Raw genomic sequence first — 12,338 nt, forward strand, 5'->3', positions numbered from 1 at the left:
CGAACTCCTGGAAGACCGCGGGAGCATTTCATAGGCCGAATGCATTACTAGATATTCATAGTGTCCTTCACGGGTGTTAAATGCAGTCTTCCATTCATCACCCCGGCGAATCCCCAAGCAGGTCTAGTTTTGAAAAAATCTTGGCACCACGTATAAGATCAAACAGTTCTGAGATCAAAGGCAATGGATACTTATTTTTTCCCGTGATCTGGTTGAGACCCCGTTAGTCGATAAAGGGACGCAGAGAACCATCCTTTTTCTTGACGAACAAGAACACGGCTCCTGCCGGGGAGGAAGACTTCCATATGAAGCCCCGCTCCAAGTTCTCTTTAACATAGGCGGAAGTCCTTTTTTACCCACGGTTGTCCCTCCTAGCAACGCTAGGCTTTGGGACTTTTGGGGACACAGACGCACAAGATGGCCTCCGAGGCCGCAATATAGACAGAGTCCCGAAGTGCGTCTGCGTTGTTTCTCCTGGGTGGATAGCTTACACTTGTCCATCCTCACAGACTCCTTAGGAGGATCGGCACCTGAGGACAGCAGAGGTTTCTGCAAGGTTGGGACCAGACTAGGGAGGCCTCCCTCCCGACGAGCTTCTTGGAGCCGTTCTCAGATCCTCATATCAATCCGGGCGGACGGAAGCATGAGGTCATCCAGGGTAGACGGTAGATCTCGAGCGGCAAGTTCGTCCTTAATCTTAGGAGAGAGTCCCTGCCAGAATGTAGCTACCAGAGCCTCATTGTTCCATAACAGTTCTCCGCCAGGGTGCGGAAGAACTCGCCCACGGAGGTGTCTCCTTGGCGTAGGTTTAGCAAGGAAGTCACTGCAGATGAGACTCGTCCAGGCTCCTCAAACAACATGCGAAAGGTCCAGAGGTAGCCCTGGAAGTCACGGGTCTCTGGTCCTCGTCTCTCACAGATAGGATTCGTCATTGCAAGAGCCTTGCCAGTGAGGAGAGAGATGATGAAAGAGACCCTTGCGCCATCAGACGAAAATGCCCTTGCATACAGGCTGAAGTAGATCTGGCACTGGTTCAAAAATCCACGACAGGTACCTGCATCTCCATCATAGCTCTCAGGAAGAGGCAAAGAAAAACGGGGATCAATACTGCCAGGAGGTGTAGTATGAGGATCAACACTGCCAAGAGGTGTAGTAGGAGGAACGGCAGCTTGTACCTGCTGCCGACGTGCGGGAATGTTCAAGGCCTGGAGGAGTTGGTCCTGTCGAGACAGGAGGTCCAGCATATCCACCCGCATCTCTTGTGACGTCATCTTGGTCTTGGATCGACTAGCGGGGTCCATGGCCTGAGCGTACTGTCACGTTGGGTTCGTGGACCCACTGGGCCGTACTGCCTTGGCGGTATGGCAGTTGGCCAACAGGGCACAGGTAACAGTCTATGGTTTGTATAGGGTACCTGTGGCAGCTCGGACAGTAGCAAGGCAGGCTCGGCTGGGACTAGGCAGCAGGCAGACATCAGGCATGATGTAGCATGATGTAGCAGGACAGGCGTGGTATGCAGCACAGCTCAACTACAGCTCAGCACGGCACTTGACCAGGATAGCACAGGATACAGGATACAGGTACGGGAAACACTGGGAACTGGAAGACACTAGGAGACCATTTGCATAGACAAAATACTCAAGCATAGGAGGAAGGGGCTGGGCCCTTCTTATAGTCCAGGGTGCTCATGGGCTAATTAAATATAAAAGTCTGGTGCGCGCGCTGCCCCTTTAAGAGCGTGCGTGCGCACCCTACAGGACCCGGCCGAGGTGAGCAGAAGTGAGCGCTGGCGTCTCCTGAGGAGGAGACTGGGGCCAGCGCTCGCAGAACCATGGCTGCCGCCGTCAGGAGTTGAGTGAGCCTGACGGCCCGCGGCCATGGACATGGATACTGCAGCATCATCCCCTCTCCCTATCCCATCTGCTCTGTATCTTGTGTTTTACCGAAATCTAGCTTTTTACTGACTTAAAATTTTCAGAGATTTTGTAAATGGGAAAGGAGAACAACATACTACTGGAAAGTCAGGAAGATGGCTCTTTCCTGACGCTTATATGATATTGTATATTACAAAGTTTATTTTATTCATAGGTACCATTGATTTATGTCAGGTACTGTACTTACGTTACAGTGAAAATTAAGTTTGAGACTTTTTCTATTTCAATTCAAATAACAAATATGAAGTCTTAGAACCCTTTAAACATTGTATTATGAGACATATTATCATTAATTCCCTATTGTGTGTTATTACTATTTTTCTAGAACTGTTACCCTTACAAGTGTGATTGATTTGGGTAATAGAGCTGAGCAAAAGAATAAAGAAAAAAACGAAATTCCAGACATATCCAGCACACACTAGGATAAAATAATTACATAACAAGTTTATTTAAATAATGTAATAGCTTAAAAATAAGAAAAAATTCCGGTCAATGACCATAAGTACACGGCCCTATAATACAATGGAGCTCAATAAAGGAATCTGGCCAGTTATATAAAGGAGCGGATATAGTGCAGGATGCAAATTACTAAATATCCCATTTAAATATACATTCACAAAGGCATGAAAGAAACTCAATGAAAATGGACCTAATACAGGTAAATATAGGAAACAAGATCGCAATTGAGGAAAGCTTATATTAGCCTGGGCTAGTGGGTTAATACAATATTCATATTTCCCTTGGAGATTGAATTTTTACCAGACAGAAAAAGAGAGCTGAGCCCCTGAGGCGTAACACATTTTTTCCTTCTCACAAAAAACTTTAGACAACTCCCTCACAATGTATTTCCAGTATAAATAGGGTTGAAAGTTTTCATTTTTCTGTCCTGGATCCCCTCTATTTTGGTATATTGACTTTGGGTCCTATTACATGACCTGAAGTAGGCCATGGAAAAGTGTGCCGATCAACGAGACAGCTCGTTCATCAACTCTCATTTGCTCCTTTCACGCGGAGCAGTGATTGCTCATGTATAGGGACGAGCGATCAATCGCTCGTCCCCATACATTTTCATCGTGTCGGTAGCGCATCTCCCTGATTACACAGGGAGATGCGCTGCCGACAATGATAATATTACATGCTGCATAAAAAAGCAGATCAGCCGATGAACGAGCATTAGCTTTTTCATCTGATGATCGTTGCCCTGCTTACACAAGGCATTGATTTGGAACGAGCGCTCATATGAACCCTCGTTTACCCGATCATACGATCATTGCCCGAGATATAGAGGATTGAAATCTTTTCCTATACCTTTTAGAATTCCTATATGATTCCTTTTACTATTGGATTTTATTTTGACATTACAAGAATATTATATGTAGCAGTAATTAAATCAACCTGACACCTTACATTAACATGAATAGACAATTGGCCTTTTGAAGCAGGATATATAGTGATCTTCGGCCCTAGCTAACTTTTTGGAGAGGGCATAGATAGGCCTGGCTTCCTACAAAGCATATGTGGTTTACAATCGTCTCTACCTAATTAGTTCTCAAGGACAAACATGCGAAGCGCCAAAGGTCTGACACAAGTATGTGATCCAAATACAGAAAATAAATAGAAGGACGCAATGTTCTCCTTTTTGTCTGAATCCTCTGCTCTTCATTTATTAAGTGGTCAGAAAACTAATTGTATGCCAAGAATAGAAAGCAGTAGAACCTCCATCATTCTGAATCAATGTATAATGGTCTGATTCAGCCACAGCTCGATTTATTTAGCATGCCAAAATGAAAAATAAGGAAACCCTGAATAAATACTGTAAAAACATTCTACTTATCTAAACTACCCTGAAATAATGGATGATCAGGTAAAGGGGAGGTCCAGGGTTAGAAAAAGGGTCAACGTTTTCTCTAAACATAGCCCCATGCTCGTCTATGGGCTGGGTCTGGTTTTCACTTTTACTTGAATAGGGCTGAGCGGCAATACCAGACCCAGTCCATGGACAAACGGTCCGTTTCTAGACGAAAAAAGTTCACCATTTTTTTTTTAATCCTGAAGAAGAGGTGTTTTCCCATCTTAGACATTTATGGCATATCTCCAGAAAAAGCCATAAATGTCTGATGTCAGGAGGAAGGAGGTCTATTTGTGGCCACTTCTTCGTCTGGAGACCACCATGCTTGGTATATTGGGGGGGGGGTCTAGGGACCCGTGTTCTCCCAATGTGGATATGCCAGAAATATCAAAGATGGAAAAATCCTGTCAATTGGCAATGCTATAGTAGCAGCAGGAAGCCGGAGATTCTAGAGTGCTCAAACCCGTCCATCTTTATACTATATTGTGTACAGCACACATCTTTATGCTTATTTTAGCCCTCATGGTTTCCTGTCACATAATCTGGCACAGAAAACAGGTGTCACATATCCCCCGTTCGCAGTGAGGAGGTGGCCATACATGTCCAGTCACTCTTCAAAGCGAACATATGGACACCGCTGAGCACAACCACTGGGTATTTCCCGTATCCTCCAAACAGTGGATATAGGAAAATTAATGTAACATGGATGAAGCTAAGGTCCACATCTATGGTCACCCCATAATGTGGTACTTTGATCACTACTGTGCTACAGGGGTTCTGTTAGCAAAATTACATATTTATGTGTCCTTATTGGGCTTTCCATTCTTTTTCACCTCTCTCATCTAAAAATACTGTATACACATATTTATACTTACCTTTGCCTGGTCTCTAGTGGAGGTCTAGCTTGTCATAGTGAGGTGGCCATTGTTATGATCCTTTGAACTATGAGCCACAATGGTGGTTACTGCAGCAGCTCAACCTATATTCTCAAAGCAAGCTGAGGCTAAATAAGTCCTCTACGTTATTCTTCTTTATATATATATATATATATATATATATATATATATATATATATATATATATATATATATATATATATATATATATATATATATATGTTTATTTATTATTTTAATACCTAATATGTACCAACATAGATTATTACTTACCTGGAGTGTGGTCTTTATTTAGATGAATATTGACTTTGTCTTTTACAGTCCAGTTGAAATCATTTGTATTGTCTTGTGTGAGATCACATCCAAAATTGATCCGGTCTGCATATTCAAAATTGCAGCTTCCAGGAACGTTAGTGTACTCACCTAGGTATATGGGAAATAATGTCTGCCTTTAATGGTTAAGCAAATGGGAGACCGTCACTTAATATGCTCACGGTAATTTCCACAAAAAATCACTTTACCATGAAAGCAAAAAGATAAATGCTTAATTTACTTAAATCAACTTCAGCTTTACCCCTCTCTAGAGCAACGCCATCTTCTTCGGCTGGAACCATGTACGATTTCCTATAAGTCTATTAAGGGATTAGCTCATCCTGGCTTGACACATTTACTTAATTTCACAAAGGAATTCCTATATTTCATATGAGTACTTGCCTCAGTGCTGTTCAACAAAGCGTGAAAATTGTAAATAAGATAATTTACATTTTAAATGAAATATATCGCTGATTTTGAAAAAGCGAACCTGATTTATGGTTGTTATTATGAAAACTTTTTTTTTTTTTTAAGAAATTCTTCTTATATCCAAAGGACAGATCCGATTTCACATAACCGGGAATATGAAGGGGATATATAAAATACATCTGAAGTATATATAAAAGTCTTAAAGAGAAACTTCAATGAGAATCATAGTTTCCCATGTTAATTCTCACCTGTAATCATAATGTTTGATGTCACTGCTGTCTCTTGTAGCTTTCTGGGTGATAAATTATCAGGCAGAATGTGTCTGTACCAATACCTAGCAATAATCTAGATGTGCTAAGTGACAACCAAAAATGTTTTTAATCCTGTGTATTCTGTTGTTGTCACTGAACCTCCTCCAAGCTGCTTCTTGTTTTATATAGATGATGTAAGCATATTGCCAACCAATCATCTCTGCCCCTACCAGCCTCACCCCCAGATTTTGCACACTGCCTGTGACATGAATGCTGCTGCATAGGCACAGCCTACAGCCTCTCCTGTGTCATCAATATAACTATAAAGCTACTGCCTGTAGACAGTGATTTTATCAAGATGGCAGACAGGAGCTGAACAATTCCCTTCTAAAAAGCAGGTAAAACGTTGCATGGGGGAAAAATAAAAGAACATTGTTTTTATATGGGGTAGGTTTGGAGGTGTTGGGAATGATTTCATATATCTGCTGGAGTTACTCTTTAAGTAACCATGAGAGATCTACTCTGCCATAGTCTGCACAGTGGGCTCCTTCTTTGGGGTGTTCCATCATATTCTTCCTTATACGCTCTATTTATTATTATTTTCTAAGTAGGTGTGGGGATTCTGACTGTATATTTTTGGTGTCTTGTCTGTTTTCACTTGTTATTTTTAAATGTTTTCCATTACCTGTTATTCCCAGCTGGAACATTTTGTCCATTATGGAAGTCCTGAATTCAGAATTCTGCTCTGGAATCCTGCGTTCTGCATTTCCTTCCTGGTAACCCTTATTTTGCTTCCATGCCGAATCCTGATTCCTTCATGTGCTCTCATCCTCCAAGTCCAGTTGGCTTATAAAGGGGTTATGTGGGGACCAAAAATTATTAGCAGTGTATTCACTGCAGTATGTGAATAAACTCGCTAATATACATTCTGGTCCCCCATCGCGCAGATTCTGAGATTTTCATAGATTTTTATAGCGCTGTCAAGGGACAGGAAGTCTAGTTGCACAGTCTTCTTTGATGACGATACGACTCTTCGTCATGTGACTGGCCCCGCTGTACTCTATGTAGATTTTATTTTTCGGATTCCGTATGAAAAAAAATCATGTCATGTTCCATCGGATGCCACATTATGGAGGTATTCTCCCTTTTTGAAACTTTGCTTCTGGGAGAGAATAACTCTCTAATAAGGCGCTGTAAAAAGGCACTAAACACTATACATAGAGTACGAAATAGAGCCACCACTGGGGGTTTACTGCATACTAATTATACATTAAAATCAATAACAAAGGAGTATGCAGTAAGCTCCTTAGCTCTCCCTAGTGGCAGCTACAGGCAGCCAGAACGTGAGGATTTAGAGGCTATGTACACCATTGAAATGGTTGGGTTGTTTTTTTTTTTAAATAAAAATGTCTATCACTGTTTTTGGTGCAACTTTCAAAATATTTTTTATTTAAAATAATTTTTACTTTTTGAGATTCAGCTGCTTTGTTTTCTGATTGAAGAGCAGCTGTATCATGTATCAGCGAGACTGATGGGTTCAGTGTCAGCGGGTCCTGCGTGTGTCTGACATGCTGGATCCACCTGTAATGGATCACACCTAAGTTATGAACTTAGATGTGATTGATAGCAGCTCGATCCTGCGTGCCTGCTGACACTGAACCCGTCAGTCCCATTGACTTGACGGATACAGGTCTCAGCACAAGATACAGCTGCTTTGTATACAGGATACAAAAGCAGCTGTATCTCAAAAAGTTAAAATAATTTTTAATAAAAAGTATTTAGAAAGTGGCACCAATCACACTGATTGAAATGTTTTTTTTGTGTTTTTTTAAAAAAAATAAAAATGTCTAATGTGTACATAGCCTTTAAAGTTTCTAGCCACTGTGTGTTTAACATGTGAAAAGTCAAGTTAAAGATTGCTACATCTGTATATGAAAGTTATAGTATATATAAGTGTAACATAATTATAGAGAAGAGCTGCCACACATATATATTCAGGCAATAATCTACAAATAGATAAGCACATATAAATAATACATAACATGTAATAGTTACTGTGATGAGTAAGTAGCCCTGATGTACATACTGCAGTCGGCTTCATCCGAAGAGTCCTCACAGTCAGACTTGTAGTCACAGACTAGGTGGGATTCAATACATTTTTGGTTTTTGCATACAAAATCTGTATCTTCAGGGCATTTTCCAGGCTTCTCTCCAACTACAACCAACAAGACATTAAAATCAATACTCAGCTGAATCGATGTATGCTTCATTTCATTTGTTGATTTAAGTTTAGTAACACGTTGTTTCCATTAACATTCTGTCATCGCTTTACCGTTATCTACAGCGTTTTGTTTTACTACATCATTTAGTAAGTTGCTGCTTCTATTTAAGAACTAAGGGAGAACCAAATCCAATGTCAGCAGCTTATGAAATGAAATCGTATCAAAAGAGCCGTAGACATCATGTAAATGGTTGTGGCGGATGTTAGAACTGGAGAGATGCGAGTTAAAGAGGCTCTGACACCAGATTCTCAAACCCCTATCTCCTATTGCATGTGATTGGCGCTGCAATGTAGATAACAGCAACGTTTTTGTTTGTTTTTTTTTAAAAACTTTCATTTTTGGCCAAGTTATGAGCTATTTTATATATATGCAAATGAGCTTTGAAATGGACAACTGGGCGTGTTTTTTTTTCGTATGTCCAACTGGGCGTGTATTGTGTTTTTAACTGTGCGTGTTTACGTGTATGACGCTGACGAATCAGTGACCAGTCAGCGTCATACACTCCTCTCCATTCATTCACACAACACATAGTGTTCTTACTAGAACGATGTGCAGCCACATACACAAGTGTCCTGATAATGAATACACATGACCTCCAGCCTGGACGTCATGTGTATTCAGAATCCTGACACTTCTGAATCTTTTCTGCGAGATTACAGCAAACCACGCGTAATCTCGCGAGATTACGAGGTAAACGAGATTTCGTTTCCCTTGCTGGAAATCTCACAGTTGTCCATTTCAAAGCTCATTTGCATATATATAAAATAAAACAAAACATTACTGTTATCTACATTGCAGCGCCGATCACATGCAATAGGAGATAGGGATTTGAGAATCTGGTGACAGAGACTTTTTAAGGTAGTGATCATGGGGGGGAGGGGCAGATATTTTTCTAGACGCGATATCAGTAATCCCAGTGAAGGATACACAAACCACAATCTAGTTACAACATTACACACATCCGGATAAATCCTAATTTTATTTATTGTCCAAACAGTAAACACTGTGACGTCTCGATCCTTTATAGGGCCTTTCTTAAGCAAAACCACAATTTATAAGGGCCTGTTCACTTCAGTGTCGGGCTTCCATTTATGGGTTCTGTTCGACCTTTCCTTTGGAGGAACCGATGAACGGAAGCCATAGCTTACATTTACATGACCATTTATTTCAATGGTAATGCTTCCGTTGCAGCTGGTTTCCGTTTGTTTCCGTTTTTTCAAGTGCAAACAATAGCGTAGTCGACTAAAGCAATACCATTGAAATAAATGGTAATGCAAATGGAAGCTATGGTTTCCGTTTGGCTTCCCATTCATCGGTTCCTCCGACGGAAAGGTCGAACGAAACCCATGAACGAAAGCCCAACGCTGATATGAACACACCCTAACACACATACCTATGCACAAGTAGGAATAAGATGTGACCCCCACAATCCATGGGGTGATTATTGTATGTACACACGTATGTATATGTGCGCTTGTTTCAGTATGCTTGTGCACGGATCACTTGAGCATCTTTGCATGTGACTTGTTTATTCATCGATGTATTTTTCTATTTATTCCTTTATGTAAGTGTATGTTTTAGTCTATGGATCAGTTCACACTGAGGATTTTGCCAGGCAGAAAAAATCTGCCAGGATTTTTAGCCTATTTTTTGGTGTTTTTTTTTAAAATAAATAAATTCAAAAACAGTGGTAAAAACCGCCTTTAACAAGCGACGCATTTTTTTCAGCCTCCCATTGATTTCAATGGAGGGTCAGAGGTAAGAACCGTTCCAAGAAAAAGCATGCCGCTTTTTTTTTCCGCAAGCCGTCAAAAGCCACCTGGGGAAAAAAAAACAGTCTGCCTCCCATTGAAATCAATGGGGGGCAATTTGGGGCGTTTATTTGGCACTGATTCCGACGTGGTTTTCACAACAAAATCAGTGCCAAAATCCTCTGTGTGAACTGACCCTAACTGGACATGCATTGTAAACCAAAAAATTCTTCTGTTTCTAATAAGAAGTTCTCTGAATGGGCCTCATTTGTCGTGTGGATACATCATGGAAAGCTAGTGCTTCCTGCATTTTGCCGTATCCATACGACAAATGGTGGACACCGGCTCACAAGCTGAGTCGGTGCCACCATGGCCAGATGTCGGCTGCATGGTATAGCTGACACCCTGGGGTAATGGTGAGGACCGAAGTTTGCTCCGATCCCCGCCATTAACCCCTTAAATGCAGCGGTCAAAAGCAATCGCTGCATTTAAGGTTTTTGCAGCTCATCGGCACCTGGGCAATGAAATTGAAACACTGGCCTCCCGGTATGCCTAGAATGGAAGCCTTTCAGGCCCTGACTGGAGGCAGGGCCTAAAAGGCTTCCGTAGCCGCCGGGATATTATACCTGAAGGGGCCCGAAGGCCCCACCACCACCATATAATAAGGAACTAGTATTATAAATGACTCATGGTAGGAGCTTTAAGTTTTGCTTCGGCGACTACAGATTTATTTCCCATGTATGTGGAGAGGTAAAGGTTGCACACGTCACCCTCCTGTATGACATATGGTATAAATGAATGTTTTCGGCAGAGTGTAAGACTTCAATAATAACTGCATCAGTCAGCAATATAAGTTTCATTGGTTTTTACTTATAGAACAAGGTCAGAAGAAAATCAAGACACAAGGAAGTTACAAGGTGTCTTCTATCTGTTCATCAAATTCAGGACAAGTAAAGTCAGTTTAAACTATTTACCCATAAGTCAGAGACTTGAAATTGAAGTGAAATGAACATTGCAGGGTCACTTGTCCAATGATAAGCTCATTACTACAGTGACCTCTTGTGTGAGTTTCAAAGTCAAACTCTCCGCTCTTCTGTTTTCTCTCAGTTTTCACAATTTCTTTAAAGATATCCCGTAAATCGCTATAAAATAAGTCAGCGCTAGAGGTTGTGTGCAACTCGAAGGAAGCTACGGAGTTGATTATAGGGATTTTGTATTATAACTACTAATATGAACTTCCAGCAGGTACCCATTTAGCGTTAATGTCCAGCAGAAAGCCGATTACATATTAATAACACTATCAGGCATACTGTCCTATAAAGAAGAAAACAACTAGCATGCAATATGAAAATTGTGGAAATATTTTTGTACCTTTTTTTTTTTAATGAAAAACTTAAAGTAAAGAGTTAGTTTATATGGAGGGAATTGCATAGGGAACACACAAACATGGGACATGGGTACAATTTCAAAGGTTCTGCCGACAGAAAATTTACAGCAAAGGGCAAGGTCAACCAGATCGCCCATACGGTTGGACATCTGAGTTATTTAACCTTTTATCCATTTAAGACTTGTGAAGTCAGTCCCAAATCTCATTCCATGTATACAGCACTCAGGTCCAAGAGAGATCAATGTAAAGCCCATCCTGGTTGCTGCATACATGGACGTGGTGAAGAAGACAGTATTGTCCTCATCCATGGTTTCAGTAACATGTTCTTGGAGATCGCTTTCAGAAGTCATTGGGAACTTTTAATACCACAGGTGTCCCTTTTATTGGTCTCTAAATCTTAAAAGTGAACCTTTTCTTTTAAGTAACTGCTGCCCAAATGTATATCCTCTCCTCTTGTAGGCACTGTGCCAATTCAGCTATGAGCTAAACAGCCATTCATTTGAGACTGGCTGGTTTCTGGAGATACACTGTCGTGTAGCTAAATAATTATAGCCCTCTGTAAAAGAAAAACAAAAAAAAGGACCCTTATCCGGAGGTCTCTTATCCCAACACTGGGGTTTTACTGTGTTATCTTTTGGAGGACATAAATTGATTTTATTTTCATCTTATTCTGCACTATAAAAAAATGTCATTGTTGTTTGAGGAAACAAGAGATCCTTGAACTGGACTTTTAGAACATTCTTCTGAATATGTTGTCAATACAAAATTTGGTTTGCTGTATAATTGCAGATGGGTTTGTGAGGCAGCAACTAGTTTGTCTCATATTACTGAAGTCTTCTTATCACGGTCAAAGAGATGAAGGCAGAGATAAAGGAACTGAGGCTTGATGATTGTTAAGGCTATGGGGTATGTGGACCCACTAGGCCGCTCCGCCGTAGCGGAGTACCAGCTGGCCAAACAAAAGTCAATAACAGTCTCTAGGAATAAGTACCTGGCTAGATGATTTGGCAAACACTCAGCGTGGCAGACACTAGGCGTAGTAGACATATAGCGTAGCAGACACTTGGCACAGATGATACTTGGCACAGATGACACTCTCAACCCGATACTAGATAATGCACTGGAGCGAATACAATTATTCGATATAGGATACAGGAAATGGGAACACTAGATACAGGATACAACTAAGTTGACCATTTGCAAAGACTAACATGGGCAGACACAATAACGCTCAGGCAAGGAGAGGA

At 41.1% G+C, this 12,338-nt stretch overlaps 1 protein-coding gene across 1 annotated transcript in view; it reads right to left on the reverse strand.

Annotated features, from left to right (window-relative positions):
- Positions 1–12,338, reverse strand: part of MALRD1 (MAM and LDL receptor class A domain containing 1) — a 274,434-nt gene that overhangs the window by 76,814 nt on the left and 185,282 nt on the right. The window contains exons 30-31 of the mRNA XM_075828272.1: positions 7,758–7,886; positions 4,953–5,102 (exon numbers count right to left, since the gene is read on the reverse strand). Coding sequence (XP_075684387.1) covers positions 4,953–5,102; positions 7,758–7,886 — 279 coding nt within the window. The remainder of the gene's footprint in view (positions 1–4,952; positions 5,103–7,757; positions 7,887–12,338) is intronic.

The sequence above is a fragment of the Rhinoderma darwinii genome, chromosome 5 (assembly GCF_050947455.1).
Source record: "Rhinoderma darwinii isolate aRhiDar2 chromosome 5, aRhiDar2.hap1, whole genome shotgun sequence".
NCBI lineage: Eukaryota > Metazoa > Chordata > Amphibia > Anura > Rhinodermatidae > Rhinoderma > Rhinoderma darwinii.